At 37.9% G+C, this 22470-nt stretch overlaps 1 protein-coding gene across 3 annotated transcripts in view; it reads right to left on the reverse strand.

Moving 5' to 3' along the window:
- The window catches only part of TTBK2 (tau tubulin kinase 2), a 177258-nt gene that overhangs the window by 54543 nt on the left and 100245 nt on the right, over positions 1-22470 (reverse strand). For all 3 annotated transcript variants that reach the window (XM_004751215.3, XM_004751213.2, XM_004751214.2), the window contains 2 exons: positions 4807-4872; positions 765-857 (listed from right to left, as the gene is read on the reverse strand). In XM_004751215.3, coding sequence (XP_004751272.1) covers positions 765-857; positions 4807-4872 — 159 coding nt within the window. The remainder of the gene's footprint in view (positions 1-764; positions 858-4806; positions 4873-22470) is intronic.

Here is a 22470-nt window from a genome sequence, read left to right on the forward strand (position 1 = left end):
AAGTCAATTTCTCTTGGCAGCTACACATTAACAGCCTCTCAGTAACAGTCTCAAGGGTATGTACTAGAGAATGAGATAGTGAGTAATTAAGTATAAAGCAAGATCTGAGCTCTGACTAATAGCTTAATGTACATTGCTTTATGGGGGAAGGGAAGACTGTAATGAATAACCAAAAGGGTAACACAAGAGTTCTGCATCAGTGAATGGACAGTCTGCCAAAATAAAGAGTTGGTCTTCAATCTAGTATATACTTTTTTAATCAACACATTTGTTTAAAGTTTCCAAATTAAACAAAATAATGTAACAATTAAAATTTAAAAGCTTACATGACTTATAAAAAGAAAAAAGGAGAACTAGGGAAAAGAAAAGCTCTGAGGGAAAGCTAGAAATCCGATTAAAAGCAATGATTTAGGGGCGCCTGGTTGGCTCAGTGGGTTAAGCCGCTGCCTTCGGCTCAGGTCATGATCTCAGGTTCCTTGGATCGAGCCCCCCATCAGGCTCTCTGCTCAGCAGGAAGCCTGCTTCCCCATTCTCTCTCTGCCTGTCTTTCTGCCTACTTGTGATCTGTCTGTCAAATAAATAAATAAAATCTTAAAAAAAAATAAAAAGCAATGATTTAACAGATCCTTAAATGAGTATTCTTCATGTATGTAGAAAAAAATCCTAACATTAATTAGATTTTTAATATTAGCTTAATTTTAGTTATTTTATGTAAGTATATTCTCATCCATTATGTCTACCCGGGAGAAAATTTCCAAAATTACCTTGTCCTTTATTTTTCTCCAAGGCAGCTGACCAACCACAAACTCCACCAACATGTAGAATAAGGACCAAAGGTCATCATGTCTTCCCATTTCCTTTATAAGCCAAACAGAATTCAGTCACATTATGTAACTACTCCTTTTGAGTATATTACATTGTCTAAGGACTAACCATTGTGTTTCGTCTTATTAGGCTTAAAAATTGTAATTTCTTCTGGTATAATCTTCTGGTAAATATATCTACATAGCTATCTATAAAATCTTCTGGTAAATATATCTACATAGCTATCTATAACAATGTACATATCAGAATAGATATAACAAAATACTTTTTGCTACAAAGAACAACCCAAAAGCCAGAAATGCTGGAAATGTAATTAACAGCTCGTTAATTAATAAATGGGTTCATTAAGAAGGGAAAGTGGTTGCCAAGAGCTGAGGGAAAGGGGAAGGGCGAATTAGCATTTAACAGGTATGGAGTTTCACTGCTGCAAAATGAAAAAAGTTCCAGGGGCGCCTGGGTGGCTCAGTGGGTCATGCCTTCGGCTGGGCCTCTGCCTTCTGCTCAGGTCATGATCCCAGGGCCCTGGGATCGAGCCCCACATTGGGCTCTCCGCTCAGTGGAAGCCTGCTTCTCTTCCTCTCTCTCTGCCTCCCTCTCTGCCTACTTGTGATCTCTGGCTGTCAAGTAAATAAATGAAATCGTTTTAAAAAAAATGAAAAATGTTCTAGAACTCTGTTGCTCACTAATATGAATATACTTAACACTGCTGAACTGTGAGCTTAAAAATGGTTAATGTGGATGGCAGCTACACTGGTGAGCAAAGCATAATATACAGAGTTGTTGTATCACTGTGTTGTACACCAAAAACTATTGTTACACTGTGTGTCAACTATACTAAAAGAAAGAAAGAAAGAGAATGAATGAATATGGCTAACATGGTAAATTTAATGTGATAATGTTTTTTTATCACAATAATAAATAAAGAAAGCAAATTCGAGGAGCCAAAATTAAAGAGAAAGCTGGAAACAAGAGAAGCAAGCTGATGGGGAAGCTTTGGATTTAGGGGACTCTGTTACAGGTTTTGTCAACCAGGGTTTTAACAGTGAGGAAAGGGACAGCTGTAAAAGCACTGGGCCTACACAAGACAGGAGTTCTAACTGAGACACCTTCTCTTAGGCCCTCACCAAACAGTTTGGATCCTCTCAGGGCTATCTCTACTGGTATATATCTGGTATATACATTATATCTGGTATATACATTATACTACAGTAATTATTTTTTCTGTAAAATTTAACCACTATCAAAAGGATAAAGTAAGTAATTAAAAACATTGTCCCCTCCAAAAAAAAACACATTGCCCTGAAAATTTGCAGTGACAGACCTGTCCTTCACTCAGATTTGGGGTTTAAATTTATACCACTTGTGTGGTTTGGGAAACAAAATCCAGAAATTTTTTTATGGGTGAATCTGTCCTGTAGTAATGACAAATGCAAATGAAAATCCTCTCAAGATAAAAGCACCTTTAAATTCAGGCCTCAAAGAAGTCCTATAGACTAAGACCCACCAAATATAAGCTGCTTATTCAGAAGTATAAAATACATTAAGAAGCAAGCTATCATAAGCTAATGGCAAGAGAAATTATAGAGCAGAATTAGATATCCAAGAATTCCAGATATGGAATTATAGGATAAAGAATACAAAATTAAAATATTTAAAATGCTTAAGCAAGAGGCGCCTAGGTGGCTCAGTCACTAAGCATCTGCCTTTGGCTCAAGTCATGATCTCAGGGTTCTGGGATTGAGCCCCACATCAGGCTACCTGCTCTGTGGGGAGCCTGCTTCTCCCTCTCCCACTCCCCCTGCTTGTGTTCCCTCTCTCTCCCTCACTCTGTCTCTCTGTGTCAAATAAATAAAGTCTTTTAAAAGAATGCTTAAGCAAAAAATGGAATAAAAGTCATAAGATAGGAACCATACCCTATCTAAAAAAATAAAAAGACCAGTTTGATTTCAAAAAGGACCAAAAAGAACATCGAGAAATTAAAAATTCAATGGCTAGGTTAGAAAGCTGATCAAAAACAGCAAAAAAAAAAAAAAAAATTAATTAATTAATTAATGAACAGGAAGACAGATCCTAAGAAATTATCTAGAACACAACACAGAGACACAAGAGAAAATCTGAGAATGAATTTCAGAGGCATGGAAGACAGAACAAGAAGATCTAACATACATCAATTTGAGATATGAAAAAAGAGGTATTAAAAAGAAAGGGGGGAAAGGAAATATTTAAAGAAGAAATGTCTGAGAATCTTCCAGAATCTATGAAAGATGTGAATGTTCAGATTTAGGATGCACAACAAATCCCAAACTGAATAATTATAAAGAAATCCATGTGTAGGCACATTCTAACTTATCTGTAGAACAGCAAAGACAAAAAGCAGATACCTAAAATGTTGAAGAACAAGGATAAATTAAATGCAAAATAACAATGTACAAAGATCCTTTGAATAGCAACCACAGAGCCAGAAGACAGAATTTCTTCAAATTACTGAGACAAAACAAATATTAATAAAGGACTGAAATGTAGGACAACAATGTAGTGAACAGAGTTTAAGTAGTTTGAAAAGTCCTATACTGTCTGGGAATCATTCATGTTAAAAGTTGAAGATTAAAGTATCCAAAACAAATGAAATGGAGTATATTTTTACTTTTTTTAAATTTGTAGATATTTCTAAAAGTAAAAATATATTATCTTTCTACTAGATATTCTGGAAATGCTTATATAGCTATTATGATCTCTGGAAATGTTTATGCTTATCTCAGAAAAAGTGTCCTATTTCAAACATTCCAATGTGGACCAAAATTTTAAACAGAATTAATTAAAAAGCTTAGTAAGTTTAAAGGTTTTTAAGAATGTATCTGGAAAATAAGAGTACTTTCTTTTCAAGACAAAATAACTGACTAGATGCCTTATTTTTTTCTAAGTTTATTTGTTTTTTTGGTAATCTCTACACCCAACATGGGGCCCAAACTCACAACCCTGAGATCAAGTCACATGCTCTTCTGACTAAACCAGCCAGGCACGTACCCTAATTGGATGCCACAAATTAATACAACACTGAATCAAACCAAATGAGCTGAAATGCTTGACAGAGTGCTACATTATTCACTGATAAAAATACTTTTCCTATTTTCAATTTATAATCACATTATTAGAAACAAAATTAACTGGAGCATAACATATAAGACCACAGTGTACTCTTCCTACTATAGTTAGCATTAGTCAAATTTTCATTAAATTTCATTATTTTGGCTTCACAGAACAAGAGTAAGGTAAGATGAAGAAAAGATTTCTCTTTATTTTATAAGGGAATGACATGTTAAACTTCTCACCTCCAACCAGGGAAGTTCAAGGATTAAGAATCCACAAAATACCCAACTTTCCTACTCATAATTAAGGTTCAGAATGGGGAAAAAAAAATCAGAGAAGAACAAAAGGAGCAAAGTAAAAAAAAAAAAGAGAGAGAGAGAGAGAGACTTTAAAATGTTTACCCAAGAGGTATCATTTCCCAGAAAAATTTGAAAGTAGTTTGTACTTGAGATCTTCATGAAAAGAAAAGGTTTAATGGAGAGGGGATACCACAGATTAGATGCATACTACAGATAAAATGATGACCCCTATATTTCAAGGTATTGTAAGTATGATATTCCCTAATAACTTCTTCTTAAGATTAGAATGCAGATGTTTTACTTCTTCAAAATTCTGTATCAGATTTGTTAATACTTATACTTAATTAAGGACACAAGGTTCCCTACACACACATACACACATTCTTAGCTATTATCTTCTCTGGCAAATACACTTTATTTTTTATGTAGCTGTACACATCTATCATCTACTATACATACTATGGTACATTAGTATTACTAACACCTTACTCTCTGCTCCCAAGCACCTTCCATACTTGTGTATCTGATGTAAAAAAGTCAATCTCATTCAAGTAATCAGCATGCTTATATAGATATGATTAGTTCAGATACCTACCCTGTTTCGATGAGCGTTGATTGATGCATAACGAACTGTCCCTCGAAAGCCTGCCACAGCTCGAGGCTACAACACCACCAAGAAAAGAGTAATAAAATGAGCTTCAAATAGCAAAAGACTCAGCACACCCAAACCCATTAAGTAGAAGGGAGAAACATGCATTACTGTCACAATAAAATACTACTTAAATTTCTAATTTTTTTATTGCAAAATTACAGAAAATTAGAGAGTTATCTCTAAATCATGTTAAAAAACTACTAGCATTTTAATTATCAGAGAGTCCCATTTTTTTGTACCTGCATTTTAAAGTAAAGCAGCATTATGACAAATTCTGTACAACAAATTTAGAAAACACTAAATACTTTCATATATCCAGAATCATGCCAAGCATTGTAGTATATACACTAATATTCAGGCTCTGATTACATTTAAGCACAGTAAGACCATAAGGAGTCTGTAAGTAAAGATGCCAACCTATGTCTTGGCTATTTCACTCAAACTCAACTTGAAGACGATGGCAACTTATATCCTTCCCTATATGTGCAATTCATATATTCATAAATCAAGTTACTGGGTAACTATTACATGCCAGGTACTAAAATAATCCAAACATGAATAATACATGATCCCACTTCTTGGAGAGCTCAACTTAGAATAAAGTCTAAACTTTTCTTATTTGGCCTACAAGAGTTCCATGATTTGGCACTGGCCTCATTCCCAAACAGATTTACTTACAGTTTCTCCTACAACCAACTGTGTACCTAGCTTATTCTGCTATTCTCTCCAGTGAAAAGCCAACACTTTACCTTCAATGGCTGACTCTTCTACCCAACACCAAGCCCTCTGCTCAAATGTCACCTCCTCAGAGAAGTACTCCTTAATCGACCTAATCTAAAATACTACCCACCCCCTTCAATGCCACTCCATTCTTTTTTACTCTGCTTTATTTTTTCTCATAATACCTTTCCTTACCTAAAATTAATTTTATTTAGACTTTTACTTATTTGTTCACTGCCTATTTTATTTCATTGAAATATAGACTCTGTGATGGCAAGGTCTTGGTTTGCTCATTTCACAGACACAGAAACAGGCTCTGAGAAGTAACTAAATTTATCTGAACACACAGAATCAGTAGGTGATAAAACAAGCATCAACCAAGGTCTTCTGACTTAAAATCATACACTGTTTCCACTCTACTGCTTCACAAGGATCAAGTCAGTATCCTAAAGACTCAATATGAAAACTTGACAAACTTGAAAATGACCACAGCCAATAACTTTCATTAGTAGAGGTTTTTCCCCCAGTAACTGTTAATTATCTTCAATTAAGATGTGTTACTGTTATAATCAGAAAAAGAGTATAATAAATGTTCTTTTAAAAATCTTTACATGTAAGATAGACATTCTATGTGTTCTTCCTTTTCTATGTGTTCTTCCACATATATTTTTGTAATATATGTGTTATCTTTTCAAATTAGTTTTCCATTTATTTCTTGTTTCATGAAATTCTGTCTTCTCTTTTTAAAAATTTTCATTCCATTTCATTTTGAAATAAGCTCCATGGGGCTTGACCCCACAACCCCAAAATCAAGAGTCACATATTCTACTGACTGAGCCAACCAAGTGCCCTTCTCTTTCCATTTTAATTACTCCTTTCTGTTTTTGTCTTAAGATTTAACAATTTAAAAAATATTCTTGGGGCACCTGAGTGGCTCAGAGGGTTAAGGCTCTGCCTTCAGTTCAGGTCATGATACCAGGATCGTGGGATGGAGCCCCGCCATCCGGCTCTCTGCTAGGCGGGGAACCTGCTCCCCTCCCCCCACCCTCTGCCTACTGCTCTGCTTACTTGTGATCTCTCTCTGCCAAATAAATAAATAAAATCTTCAAAAAAATATTCTTTGTATTTAATGACAACGCTCATTAATCAAAAGTTCCTGTGATATATTTAAATCCCTTTTCTCACCTGACACTCATTGACAATCATAGTCAGTAGATCTCAATATTTTCCTACAATATCACAACTAACAGGAATAGCTAATATTCTCAATCTGATGGAACTTTGAGATCAGAGATTTCTTTTTCAAACAAAGATGTATAAGATTATACACAAAAGCCTACTGTCAACTCTATTCAGTAGATAACATTTCACTGGTTTTACTTTTATTCATTACCTGTCAAGAACATTCACTAACAAAAATGTTTTCATAGCATGTACTTTTTCCCAGTTATTTTCACTCCAGTAACTATCAGGATAAAAATCTCCAGAGCTATTACCACACTATGCAATCCAGTCCACAGTTAATTGGACACCTAGATGTCCCCCTGATAGATTCTAGCCAAGACAAACCCAGGAGACTCTTTCCAGTTAAGAATACCCCTGACTTTGCTTCTGTCATGGAAAGGTTGGGCCAGAGAGAAAAAGAGATCAGCTGTTTAGAAAGATCTTGATGTGATTCATCAAAGAAATAATGCCAGGTCAAGAAAATTCAGCATCAACCCACCTGGGAAAAATAGCCATATATAGAACTACTTCTAATTTAAAGCAGATTACAATTAAGATCATTAGCAAAGTACAATAAGCTATGAAAGCCTAGAAATGGAAAGCATTAGTTCCATTTGGTGAGAGGGGAGAAGGAAAAGTCCTGCTGAAGAAGAAATAATCTTAAGAATAAGCAACATTTGGGGCACCTGGGTGGCTCAGTGGGTTAAGCCTCTGCCTTCGGCTCAGGTCATGATCTCAGGGTCCTGAGATCGAGCCTGCTTCCCTTCCTCTCTCTCTGCCTGCCTCTCTGCCTACTTGTGATCTCTCTCTGTCAAATAAATAAATAAAATCTTAAAAAAAAAAAAAAGAATAAGCAACATTTAATGGGGCCTTAAAATAGATGATCTCTTGACTGTCCAGGAAAAGCTCTCAGTTCTTCCCCACTGAGGATAATATTAGCTGTGGGTCTTTCATACATGACCTTCATGATGTTGAGGTATGTCCCTTTGCTATAACTTTGTTGAGGGTTTTTTAATCAAGAATAGATACTGTGGATTGTCAAATGCTTTTTCTGCATCTATTGAGAGGACCACATGGTTGTTATCCTATTATTTTTTTTTTTTTTTAATTTTTATTTTTTTTTTTTAAATATTTTTTAAGTTTTTTTTTTTTTTTTTTTTTATTTGTCAGAGAGAGAGAGGGAGAGAGAGCGAGCATAGGCAGACCGAGAGGCAGGCAGAGACAGAGGGAGAAGCAGGCTCCCCGCCAAGCAAGGAGCCCGATGTGGGACTCGACCCCAGGACGCTGGAATCACAACCCGAGCCGAAGACAGCTGCTCAACCAACTGAGCCACCCAGGTGCCCCCGATCCTATTATTTTTTTAAAGATACTATTTATTTGAGAGAGAGAGCACAAGCAGGGGGAGGGGCAGAGGGAGAAGGACAAGCAGACTCCCCACCGAGCACAGAGCCCAATGCAGGGCTCAATCCCAGGACCCTGAGATCATGACCTGAGACAAAATCGGAAGTCAGACACTTAACCAACTGAGCCATCCAGGTACCCCCTTATTCTTTCTATTACTAATGTGGTGTATCATGTTGATTGATTTGTGAATACTGAACCACCCCTAGAACCCAAGAATAAATCTCACTTGGAGGTTTTTCAAATAGTTAAAAAGAGTTACCCAATGACCCAGCAATTGCCCTACTAGGTATTTACACAAAGGATACAAAAACAGATTCAAAGGGTTACATGCACTCCAATTTTTATAGCAACACTATCAACAATAGCCAAACTATGGAAACAGCCCAGATGTCCACTGACTAATGAATGGATAAAGATGATGTGGTGTGTATACACAGTGGAATATTACACTTAGCCATCAAAGAGAATGAAATCTTGCCATCTGGAACAACTTGGATGGAGGTAGAGTGTATTATACTAAGTGAAATAAGTCACTCAAAGGAAGACAAATACCATGACTTCACTCATATGTGGAATTTAAGAAACACAACAGATCAACATATTGGATGGGGGAAAAAGAGAGATAGGGAAACAAACCATAAGAGACTTTTTAAAAAGATTATATTTAGTTATTTGAGAGAAATAGAGTGTGCATGAGAAGTGGAAAAGGAGAAAGAGAGGCAGAGAATCTCCACTTGATCTTAGCCCAAAGGCTGAGAAGTGTATGAGGCAGAGAATCTCAAGTTGAGCTTGATCCCATGACCCCAAGACTATGACCTGAGCCAAAACCAAGAGCTGGACACTCAACTGATTGAGCCACCCAGGCACCCCAACCATAAGAAACTCTTAAAGATATAATAAACCACGGGTTGATGGAAGGAGGTGGGTAGGGGATTAGCTAGATGGGTGGTGGGCATTAAGGAAGGCACTTGTTATGATGAGCACTGGGTGTTGTATGTAAGTGATGAACCATGGAATTCTACTCTTAAAACCAATACTGCACTGTACTGTTAACCCACTAGAATTTAAATAAAAATTTGAAAAAGAAAAAAACTAAGGATCTCTTGAAACCTAACTAATGGCAATTGGGCAATATCTATCAAAATTTCAAAGGCACACATTCTCTTTGAAAAAGTCATGTCACTTCTGGAAATTTATATTACATATATACTTGCATATATGCAAAAATAACGGACATAACACATTCACTCACTACATTAATGTTTGTGATAGCAAAAGACTGAAAGTAACCCATATGTTCACAAATACGTTCACAGACTGATGAAATAAATTACAATACATCCTTAAAACAGAATATACTTTGCAGCTTCACAAAAGAATGAAGACGCTCTATATCCTGACATGGAAAGATCTTGTACATACACTGTGGAAAAAAGACAAGTGCAGAATGTACATCATGCACCTTTTAAATCAAAAAGAAAAATGAGAATATACATTCATCTATATTGCATATTCAAGAAGAAATTCTGGAAGAATACATTAAAGAAAAAATAAAAATATAGTAACCTAAAGGTTTGAAGAAGGCATAAGAGTAGTATAGAAAATGAATGCATTTGGGATAGCAGGGATGAAAGAGAGATTTGTTTCATTGCTTCCTACCATTTAGTTTTTTTCAAGTCAATTTTCAAGGTACAGTGTATTCCTATCACCCCAAGAGTTCTCTTTTTTTTAAATTACATATAATATATTATTTGTTTCAGGGGTACAAACCTGCGATTCATCAGTGTTGCACAATTCACAGAACTCACCATAGCACATACCCTCCCCAATATCCATCACCCAACTACCCCATCCCCATCCCCTCCACTGTAGCAACCCTTAATTTGTTTCCTAAGGTTAAGAGTCTCTATAGTTTGTCACCCTCTCTGGTTTGATCTTGTTTCATTTTTCCCTCCCTTCCCCTATGATCCTCTGTCTTGTTTCTCAAATTCCTCTTATCAGTGAGATCAAATGATAATTGTCTTTCTCTGACTTATTTCACTTAGCTAATACCCTCTAGTTCCATCCATGTCATTACAAATGGCAAGATTGCGTTTTTGATGGCTGCGTAATATTCCTGTGTGTGTGTGTGTGCGCGAACGCGCGCACGCACGTGCATCACATCTTCTTTATCCATTCATCTGTCAATGGACATCTAGGTTCTTTCCAAAGTTTGGCTATTGTGGATATTGCTGCTATAAACATTCAGGTGCACATGCCCCTTTGGATCACTACATTTGTATCTTTGGGGTAATACCCAGAAGTGCAATTCCTGGGTCATAGGGTAGCTCTATTATCAACTTTTTGAAGAACCTCCATAATGTTTTCCATAGTGGCTGCACCAGCTTGCATTCCCACCAACAGTGGAGGAGGGTTCCCCTTTCTCCGTATCCTTGCTGACATCTGTTGTTTCCTGACTTATTAATTTTACCCATACTGGCTGATGTGAGGTGTTGTATCATTGAGGTTTTTTTTTTAATAAACATATATTTTTATCCCCAGGGGTACAGGTCTGTGAATCGTCAGGTTACACATTTCACAGAACTCACCAAAGCACATACCCTCCCCAATGTCCATAACCCCACCCCCCTTCTCTCAATCCCCCTCCCCCCAGCAACCCTCAGTTTGTTTTGTGAGATTAAGAGTCACTTCCCTGATGCCAAGTGATTGTGAGCACTTTTTCATACGTCTATTGGCCATTTGGATGTCTTCTTTGCAGAAATGTCTGTGCATGTCTTCTGCCCAATTCTTGACTGGATTATTTTTTCTTTGGGTGTTGAGTTTGATAATTTCTTTATTGGTTTTGTATACTAGCCCTTTATCTGATATGTCATTTGCAAATATCTTCTCCCATTCTGTCAGTTGTCTTCAGTTTTGTCGACTGCTTCTTTTGCTGTGCAAAAGTTTTTTTATCTTGATGAAGTCCCAAGAGTTCATTTTTGCCCTTGTTTCCCTTGCCTTTGTTGATGTGTCTAGGAAGAAGTGGTTGCAGCTGAGGTCGAAAATGTTGCTACCTGTATTCTCCTCAAGGATTTTGATGGATTCCTGTCTCACATTGAGGTCTTTCATCCATTTTGAGTCTATTTTGTGTGTGGTATAAGGAAATGGTCCAGTTTCAATATCCTGCATGTGGCTGTCCATTTTCCCCAACACCATTTGTTGAAAAGATTATCTTTTTTTAAAAAAAGATTTTATTTATTTATTTGACAGAGAGAGATCACAAGCAGGCAGAGAGAAAGGCAGAGAGAGAGAGAGAGAAGGAAGCAGGCTCCCCGCCGAGCAGAGGGCTGGACCTGGGGCTCGATCCCAGGACCCTGTGACCATGACCTGAGCTGAAGGCAGAGGCTTTAACCCTCTGAGCCACCCAGGCACCCCAAGATTATCTTTTTTTGATTGGACGTTCTTTCCTGCTTTGTCAAAGATTAGTTGAGCATAGAGTTCAGGGCTTCTACTTCTGCGCTCTCTATTCTGTTCCACCGATCTATGTGTCTGTTTTGGTACTATGGTACCATACTTTCTTGATGATTACAGCATTGTGATAGAGCTTGAAGTCTGGAATTGTGACACTGCCAGCTCTGGTTTTCTTTTTCAACATTCCTCTGGCTATTTAGGGCCTCTTCTGGTTCCACATAAATTTTAGGATTTTGCTCCATTTCTTTGAAAAAAGTTGATGATATTTTTATAGCGATTGCATTAAATGTGTAGATTGCTATAGATAGCATAGATATTTTCATATTTGTTCTTCCAATCCATGACCATGGAACGTTTTTCCATTTCTTTGTGTCTTCCTCAATTTCTTTCATGAGTATGCTACAGTTTTCTGAGTATAGATTCTTTGCCTCTTTGGTAAGATTTATTCCGAGGGATATTATGGCTTTGGGTGTAATTGTAAATGGGATCAACTTCTTAATTTCTCTTCCTTCTGTCTCATTGTTGGTGTATAGAAATGTAATTGATTTCTGTGCATTGATTTTATATCCTGACACTTTACTGAATTCCTGTATGAATTCTAGCAGTTTGGGGGTGGAGTCTTTGGGGTTTTTCTTATAAAGTATATCATCTGCAAAAAGTGAGAGTTTGACTTCCTCTGTGCCAATTCAGATGCCTTTTCTTTCTCTTTGTTGTCTGATTGCTAAGGCTAGGACTTCTAGTACTGTTTATAGCCGATGTGCCTAGGCTGCTGCTGGTTCTCAAGACTAAGGTCTTTTGTTGACTGTGTGGACCAAAGTGCCTGGGGCTTCTTGCAATTTCAGCCTGCCCAGCTTCTGCGTACTTCTGACTTGCTGCTAGGCATGGCCAGAGCTGAGCAGGATGGGAATGGTGGTAGGGAGAGGATGGTTGGGCGGGGGAGGGGAGATTTCTATGTAAAATAAAAAAGATAGAATCTTTAAAAAATATATATATATATATATATAAACCTCCTCAGACTTCAGCTTCCAGGATTTCTCCAGTCCTTGCTCTCCCACAGTCTTGGTGGGGATCCGCCATGAGTGTTGAACCCAGGAATGAATGGGGCTTTGTCTTGTTTTGCTGAGGTTGGAAAGGCTTGGGAGAGACCCCCTGTATGCAGATACAGAGCTGCATGCAATTGCTTAGATAAACGTGTTCCCCACTTAATTGCTTGGGCATTGAACATTTCGCCCTTAACCTGTGGCTTGAGCAGTTAGGAGGAGACAATCTGGAGGTGAATCAGAAGATGGCTGAATCCACATGGTGGTGGTCTGGGTTTGGGAGATTTTCCTCCATAGCCACCTCCTCTTCCAAGAACCTAACAGACAAGGTGAATAGCAGTGGCAATCGTGGACATCCCTGCTGTGTTCCTGACCTTAGGGAAAAAGTTCTCAGTTTTCTCCCATTGAGAATGATATTTGTTGTGGGTTTTTCATAGATAGCTTTTACGATATTGAGGTATGTACCCTCTATCCCTACACTGTGAAGAGTTTTAATCAAGAAAGGATGCTACACTTTGTCAAATGCGTTTTCTGCACCTACTGAGATTATCATATGGTTCTTGTTCTTTTCTTTATTAATGTACTGTATCACATTGATTTATTGGCAGATGTTGAACCAACCTTGCAGCCCTGGAATAAATCCCACTTGGTCGTGGTAAATAATCCTTGTAATGTATTGTTGGATCCTACTGGCTAGTATTTTGGTGAGAATTTTCACATTGGTGTTCAGCAAGGATATTGGTCTGTAATTCTCTTTTTTGATGGGGTCTTTGTCTGGTTTGGGGATCAAAGTAATGCTGGCCTCATAAAATGAGTTTGATAGTTTTTCTTACATTTCTATTTTCTGGAACAGTTTCAGGAGAGTAGGTATATTCTTCTTTAAATGTTTGGTAGAATTCCCCTTGGAATCCATCTGGTCCTGGGCTCTTGTTTGTTGGGAGATTTTTGATGACTGCTCCAATCTCCTTACTGGTTACGGGTCTGTTCAGGTTTGCTATTTCTTCATGGTTCAGTTTTGGTAGTTTATATGTCTCTAGGAATGCCTGCATTTCTTCCAGATTGTCTAATTTGCTGGCATATAGTTGCTCATAATATTTTCTCATAATTATATTTCTTTGGTGTTGGTTGTGATCTCGCCTCTTTCTTTTTTTTTTTTTTAAAGATTTTATTTATTTATTTGACAGACAGAGATCACAAGTAGGCAGAGAGGCAGGCAGAGAGAGAGGGGGAAGCAGGCTCCCCACTGAGCAGAGAGCCCAATGTGGGGCTCGATCCCAGGACCTTGAGATCATGACCTGAACCGAAGGCAGAGGCTTAACCCACTGAGCCACCCAGGTGCCCCAGGGGGGTTATCTTATTAATTCTTTCAAAGAAAGAAGCAGCTCCTAGTTTCCTTGACATATTCTACTGACTGTTCTTTAGGTTTCTATTTCATTGATTTCTGCTCTAATCTTTATTATTTCTCTTCTCCTGCTGGGTTTAGGCTTTCTTTGCTGTTCTTTCTCTAGCTCCTTTACATGTAGGCTTAGGTTGTGTACTTGAGACCTTTCTTGTTTCTTGAGAAAGGCTTGTGTTGCTATATACTTTCCTCTTAGGACTGCCTGTGTTGCATTCCAAAGATTTTGAACAGTTGTGTTTTCATTTTCATTTGTTTCCATGAATTTTTAAAAATTTTTCTTTAATTTTCTGGTGGACCCATTCATTCTTTAGTAGGCTGCTGTTTAGCCTCCTTTGACTTCTTTCCAACTTTCCTTTTGTGATTGAGTGCCAGTTTCAAAGCACTGTGGTCTGGAAATATGCAGGGAATGATCCCAATCTTTTGGTACTGGTTGAGAACTGATTTGTGACCCAGGATGTGATCTATTCTGGAGAATGTTCCATGTGCACTAGAGAAGAATGTGTATTCTGTTGCTTCAGGATGGAATGTTCTGAATATATCTGTAAAGTCCATTTGGTATAGTGTGTCATTCAAAGCCTTTCTTTGTTGATCTTTTGCTTACATGATCAGTTCATTTCAATGAGGGGCATCTTAAAGTCCCCTACTATTTTTGTATTATTGTCAATGTGTTTCTTTGATTTTGTTATTATTTGGTTTATATAATTAGCTGCTCCCATTTTAGGAGCATAGATATTGTTAGATCTTCTTGTTGGATAGACCCTTTAAGTATGATATAGTGTCCTTCCTCATCCCTTATTACAGTCTTTGGTTTAAAATTTAATTTGTCTGATATAAGGATTGTCACCCAGCTTTCTTTTGCTGTCCATTAGCATGGTAAATGGTTTTCCACCCCCTCACTTTAAATCTTGGAGGTGTCTTGGGTCTAAAATGAGTCTCTTGCAGATAGCATATCAATGGGTCTTTTTTTTTTTTTTTTTTTTTTATTTATTTGACAGACAGAGATCACAAGTAAGCAGAGAGGCAGGCAGGGCGGGGGGCGGGGGAGGCAGGCTCCCTGCCAAGCAGAGAGCCCGATGTGGGGCTCGATCCCAGGACCCTGGGATCATGACCTGAGCCAAAGGCAGAGGCTTTAACCCACTGAGCCACCCAGGAGCCCCTCAATGTGTCTTGTTTTTTTTTATCCAATCTGATACTTTGTGTCTTTTGATTGGGGTATTTAGCCCATTTACATTCAGGGTAACTACTGAAAGTATGAATTTAGTGCCATTGTATTGCCTATAAGGTCACTGTTACTGTACAGTGTCTCTGTTCTTTCTGGTCTATGTTACTTTTAGGCTCTCTCTTTGCTTAGAGGACCCCTCTTGGTATTTCCTTTAGGGCTAGTTTGGTGTTTGCAAATTCTTTTAGTTTTTGTTTGTCCTGGAAGCTTTTATCTTTCCCTCTATTTTCAATGACAGCCTAGCTGGATATAGTACTCTTGGCTGCATATTTTTCTCATTTAGTGCTCTGAATATATCATGCCAGTCCTTTCTGGTCTGCCAGGTCTCTGTGAATAGGTCTGCTGCCAATCTAATGTTTCTACCGTTGTAGGTTATTGACCTCTTGTCTGGAGCTGCTTTCAGAATTTTCTCATTGTCTCTGAGACTTGTAAGTTTTACTATTAGATGATGGGGTATTGACCTATTTTTATTGATTTTTAGGGGAAATTCTCTGTGCCTCCTGGATTTTGATGCTTGTTTCTGTGCCCAAACTGGGGATGTTCTCCACCATAATTTGCTCCAATATACCTTTTGATCCTTTCTCTCTTTCTTCTGCTTCTGGGATCTCAATTATTCTAATATTGTTTCACCTTATGGTACCACTTATCTCTTGAATTCTCCCCAAGTGGTCCAGTAATTATCTCTCTTTTTCCTCATCTTCTTTATTCTCCATCAATGGGTCTTCTATATCAATAATTCTCTCTTTGTTATCCTCGTTTATCCTAGCAGTTAGACTCCACTTTTTACTGTACTTCATTAATACCTTTTTTGATTTGAATTATATTTTAGTTCTTTTATTTTTCCAGAGAGGGGTTTTCTAGTATTTATGCTTTTTTCAAGCCCAGCTCACATCTTTATAATCATCATTCTGAACTCTAGTTCCAACATCTTATTAATGTCTGTGTTGATTAGGTACCTGGCAGTCAGTACTGCCTCTTGTTCCTTTTTTTGAGGTGAGTTTTTCCATTCTGTCATTTCATCCAGAGAAGAATAGGTGAATGAGAGAAAAAAATGCTAAAAGGGTAAGAACAACCCCAGGAAAATATTTGGAGACCCAAAACTGGGGGGAAAGAAAGAAAGAAATAAAGAAAAAAAAAAGGAATATGATCAAGTTGGTGAACAGAACAGAGCCACACATTAAATTTTGGGTGTATTGTAGTCAGTTAAAAGAATCTGCCTCCCAAAATTTTAAAGAAAGAAAAACTTTTATATATACAAAAAAATAAGGGTAAATATTGAAAGGATGGAATATGACTGTAAAGATAAGAATTTTAAATATTTTTAAAAAGGAATTGATAAGAAGTTGGCTGATAAAATAAAATAATTAATTTTTTAAAAAAGGAGAGAATGTGATTAGGTGGGAGACTAGAACAAAACCATACACTAGAATTAGGGTATATTTTGGTCTATTAGAAGAAACTGTATCCCAAAATTTTAAAGAAAGAAAAATTTATGTATATACAAAAAATAACATTAAATAAAATGAATAGAATATGACTGTAAAAATGAAAATTAAAAAAGACTTAAAAATGAATTGATAAGATGTTGGTTGCAAAAGGAAAGAAGAAAATTTTTAAAAATAGGAAAAGAAAAAAATAAAGAAAATTTTAAAAATTAACTTTGAAAGACTCAAGAATCATGGAGAAAAAGCCATGAATTCTATATGCTGTATTTCCCTAGCACTGGATTTTTACAGTTCTCACTGATCAGTAAATTTGGCCTTGGCTGGATGTTCTTGCTGATCTTCTGGGGGAGGGGCCTGTTGCAATGATTCTCAAATGTCTTTGCCAGAGGTGGACTTGCACAGCCCTTGCCAGGGGCCAGGCTAAGTAATCTGCTTGGGTTTGTGCTTGGTACCTTTTGTTCCTTGAAAGCTTTCTGTAGAGCTTTGGAGGATGGGAATGAAAATAGTGGCCCTCCAATCTCTGGGCCAGAGGAGCCAAAAGCTTGGGGCCCCACTCCTCACTGTACCCTGAGAGAAAAGTAGTCAATCACTCCTGTCTCCCTGGTCTCCCGTACACTCTGTGCTCAACCAGCTTGTAACCGAATGTTTCTATCTCTGACACATGACCCTATTTGAAATTTACAAACCCAGTAGATTCCTGTGGTGCGCTGCCATGCCACTCCTCCCAGGGGAAGAAGAGGCGTCTCCCTGGATCTGCCGCTCACAGGGTCCCTGCTCGAAGAGCAGTGGTCAGACTGTACCTCAGATCAGAGTTTATGACAACCCTGAGTTCAAAGCCCACTCCTTCACTCCGCCTTTACAGTCAGCTTCCCTGCTCTAACACTTGGGTGCTCTGCCACCCTCAGGCACCCCTTGTCTTTCCCGAGGGTCCTGAGACCACAGTGTCCCAGTGAGGGTTCCTACCCCCCACTCAGCCACTGGAGCGACGTCCCTCCACAGAGCAAGTTCTGATTTGGGGCTCCGCTGCTCTATTACATGCTGGGAGCCAGCTGATGGAGGCTCCCTCCCCTACCCCTGCACTCTACCTTCCTGAATAAATAAAATGAATAGAATATGACTTCACTTCTTTGCACGTTCTACCTTCCAGAAAGTGGTTGCTTTTTTGTTCAGAGGATTGCTGCTATTCTTTTCTTTGATCTCCTGTTGAGTTTGTAGGTTTTCAGAATGGTTTGATAATTATCTAGCTGAATTCTTGGGACCAGATGAAATTTAGGTGTCCTACTCTTCTGTCGTCTTGCTTCTCCTTCTCCTCCCTCCCCGAGAGTTGTCCTAAAGTCCTGTATAGTCAACCCTTTCCCCTCCAACTCCCAGTCTTTCACAACCTCTGATTTTTGTGCCTCACAAGCATTCAGAATTGTGTTTTTAGCTTTATTGCTGTGTAGTGATGTCTCACTGTGGTTTTAATTTGCATTTCTCTGATAACTAAAGATGTTCACCATTTGCTATTGTGTTTATTTACCATCTGTAGTGTTTCTTCTTTGATGAAATGCCTATACAAATCTTTTGCTCATGTTTATTCATTTGTTTTATTATTGAGTTGTGAAAATTGTTTATAGATTCTGGATAGAAGTCCTTTGTCAGACATGTGTTTTGAAATATTTTTCTCCCAGTCTGTGATTTGTCTTTTCATTTGCTTAACAGTGTCTTTCAAGGAAGTGTTTAACTTTGATGAATTTTTACTTATGTAAAAAAAAAAAATCTTATGTTCACACTACATAAATACATTATCTCTTCTAGAATTATATTTAAAAACTATCTTTAAAGATAAAAAAGAAAAAAGTGAGAGTGGTTAACAGCCTAAGAGCACATTTTACTAAAATAAATACCTAAATATTTAAGTGAAAATGAAAAAGAAAAAATAAGTTGGACCTTGAAACACTGAAAGAGGAGCGCCTGGGTGGCTCAGTCGGTTGAACATCCAGCTCTTGATTTTGACTCAGGTCGTAATCTCAGGGTTGTAAAATTAAGCCTCAAGTTGGGCTCTATGATCAGTGGGAGATTCTCTCTCCCACTCCCTCTGCTCCCACTCCATTCATGCTCGGTTTCTTTCCTGCTCTCTCAAATAAATAAATATTTAAAATGAAAACTGAAAGAATTACAACAGGAAGAAGAAAAGGCACTTTAAGTAAAAAGAACACTGTGTACAATGCAAAATGGTAGGAAAGTACTGTGTGTGTGCTAGGGAAAGTGTTTGATAAGGCTGGAGCAAATGGTGAGAGGAAATAATGGAAAAGGAGGTTGGAATCAGGTTAAGTAAGGATGGCCTTGAATGTCATATTAAGGTGTTTCGTTTATAACATGCAGAAAAATGGAATTCATCAAAAATTTTTAAGTAGGAAAGGGACATGAGTGAGAAAGTGCTTGAGATGCTTATTCTTCTGGAGGTAAAAAGAAGAGACTGGAAGGAGGACTTAGGGAAACCAAGGAGGAAACTCTTAATAATCCCAATGAGAAGCCACAAGACTACTACAAAGACAGAGAGCTGTGTGAATATGAAGGAGAGGATGAATGTCAGAGACAAAATGAGCTCCCAGGAGACTAAATCTAGCAGGAGCAGGGAGAGACTGTAAGCATGAACCCAGGCCTATTGCTAACCAAAGGTAGGGACCCTGGAAAGGGACAGGATGCATAGAGAACTATGTAATATTGCCCCCAGTGGAAGTAAGAAAAAAGCTGTGAAGTTGTGGAATGGTAACAGAGAAAAATACTTTTTAAATTAACATAAAATGTATTATTTGTTTTAGGGGTACAGTTTTGTGAATCATCAGTCTTACACAATTCACAGCACTCACTATAGCACATACTTTCCCCAATGTCTACCACCCAGCCACCCCATTCCTCCCACCTCCCTCAGTTTGTTTTCTGAGATTAAGAGTTTTTTATAGTTTTTCTCCCTTTATGGTTTCGTTTCATTTTTCCCTCCCTTCCCTTATGATCCTGTCTTGCTTCTCAAATTACACATATCAGTAAGATCATATAATTGTCTTTTTCTGATTGACTTATTTCACTTAGCATAATACCCTCTAGTATATCCACATCCTTGCAAATGGCAAGATTTTATTTTTGATGGCTGCATAATATTCCAGTGTGTGCTCACACATACACATGTATATGTGTGTGTATGTATGTATGTATACACCATTAACCACATGGATAAAGAAGATGTGATATACACACACATATATATATATATATATTTTTATATATGTATAAATTTACATCTTTAAACGTTTTTTTATTTTTTTAAAATTTTATTTATTTATTTGACAGGCAGAGATCACAAGTAGGCAGAGAGGCAGGCAGAGAGAGAAGAGGAAGCAGGCTCCCTGCCGAGCAGATGGGATCATGACCTGAGCTGAAGACAGAGGCACCCAGGTGCCCCCCCCAAATTTACATCTTTAAAATCAATTTTTAAAATTATGTTATGTTTTGAGGGAGTTTCTTTGTGGTGATGAAATAGTTTGGTAGCCTGATTGTGGTGTACGAATGTGGTGTACGAATCTACACATGGGAAAAAGTTACATATACTCCCCTCCCTCAGGAAAAATTACATATAAAAATATAGTAAAAGCTACCTGGCTCTGTCACGCAATGGATAGCGCATTGGACTTCTAAAAATATAGTAAAAGCTGACTCAGGCCTGTACTTGAGTTAGTAATAGTAAACCAGTATCTATTTTCTAGCTTTAACAATATACTATGGTTATGTAAGATATTATCACTGGGGGAAACTAGATGGAAGCCACATGATAACTGTACTGTTTTCCGATAGCTCCCTGAATCTGCTTCATGCTCCAAAACAAGTACTGTCAGGTTGACAGAAGACAGACTGATTCGTGCAAAATTCAGAATGGAGGTTATATCCAGAGCTGCAGTGACCAATATAATAGCAACCTAAATCTAAATGAAATTTAAAACAGTCTCTCATTTGCTCTGGTCACATTTCAAGTGCTCAATAGCCCATGTAGCTAGTGGCTACCATATGAGTAGGGGTACAGAACATTTCTTTCTTTTTTTTAATATTTTATTTATTTATCTGACACACAGAGAGAGATCACAAGTAGGCAGAGAGGCAGGCAGAGAGGGGAAAGCAGGCTCCCTGCTGAGCAGAGAGCCTGATGCAGGACTCGATCCCAGGTCCCTGAGATCATGACCTGAACCGAAGGCAGAGGCTTAACCCACTGAGCCTCCCAGGTGCCCAGACATTTCTATCCTTATAGTAACTTCAATTAGACAGTGCTGCTTGAGGAAGAAGAGGGAATGAAATATATAGTGGTAATGAGCTATTTCTTAACCTAGAAAGAGGCCACAGATGTTTTATAGTCTTCCTTTAAATTTTTATATGTATTTTTTACACTCTTCTGGAATCCATAATACAGCAATACAAAATATAAATATTGATTTTTGCAGATAACATGATGGCATACCTAGACAATTCAAGTGACTCAATTTAAGTTTCTTACAAGGAATAAATAAACAAAATTGTACAATATGAAAAAAATCTACAAAGGCAACTTTGATTTTATATTAATGGAGCAATATGAAAAAAGGATTTCAATCTTAATCATGATCTGAAAAAGTATGAAATTAATTTTACCTGAGATTTAAGAGATTTAAAGAAAATTATGAAAATCCTACTGGAATTCTAGAAGGTGATATATAAGAAAAGGGAAAGAGCATTCCTTACACAGTCTGAACTATGTTCAACCATAATAACATTCTCTCAGCTCTCTTCCATCACTCTTCCGTAGTGCTAACCTGTCGGGAGCCAGTACAGGAGGCCTACTCTAAGAGCTGTAAGGGACTGAATATGATTGGCTGTTCATTTAGGTCCACTCTCGCGGGAGGTGCATGAGCACTGCATTTTGATTGGTTAACACTGCCTGTATAAAAATGCATGCGCCAAGGGTAGAGAAAGGTAGAAAGAAAAAAGCGATTAAAGAAGAAGGTTCGCTGCTACGTGAGTCTCCGAGTCGTTCTTGCGGGCCGAGAGCGACACTAACCTGATCCTTACCCAGGTTAAACCCAACTCTCACACTAATGTGCACTTCTAAATAAACAGTTTAAGGTGTTTAGAGAAAAACAAACTGTACTGACAATCTCACCTTATATTACCATAATACTGAAATGAGTTTTCAGCCCAGGTCAGCAATCTATTTTCTGAATCTAGTTCACCTCTCCTCTCCCTCTCCATGGTAACTATTTCGCTTGTCCTCTTCCATCTTCAACCTCCAGCACCATTCTGCACTCTCAGCAAAAGGCCTTACCTTCTCTAAGAGAATAAAAGCCATGAGAGAACTTCAACTTTCCACTACCGAATCTAAATGCTTGCCTATATCTGTGTCCATTTAGTCGGCCTTTTCTCAGTTACAATGGAAGGAGTGTTCTTGCTCTTAGAGAACGAGCTAACCTCATCATTTGTGCTCAGGTTCCTTTCCTTGGGTATGCAAGAATGTGGCTCCTAGAATTTTTCCTTCTCTGTCTACATTATCATTTTTTCATATCTCCTGGAGTATTACCATCAGTACACAAGCATGCTGCAATAACTGCCATTTAAAAAAAAAAAATGAGGGCACCTGGGTGCTCAGTGGGTTAAGCCTCTGCCTTTGACTCAGATAATCTCAGGGTCCTGGGATCAAGGCCCACA

This window comes from Mustela putorius, unplaced genomic scaffold (assembly GCF_011764305.1).
Source record: "Mustela putorius furo isolate JIRA1106 unplaced genomic scaffold, ASM1176430v1.1 tig00003898_pilon_pilon_pilon, whole genome shotgun sequence".
In the NCBI taxonomy this organism is placed as follows: Eukaryota; Metazoa; Chordata; class Mammalia; order Carnivora; family Mustelidae; genus Mustela; species Mustela putorius.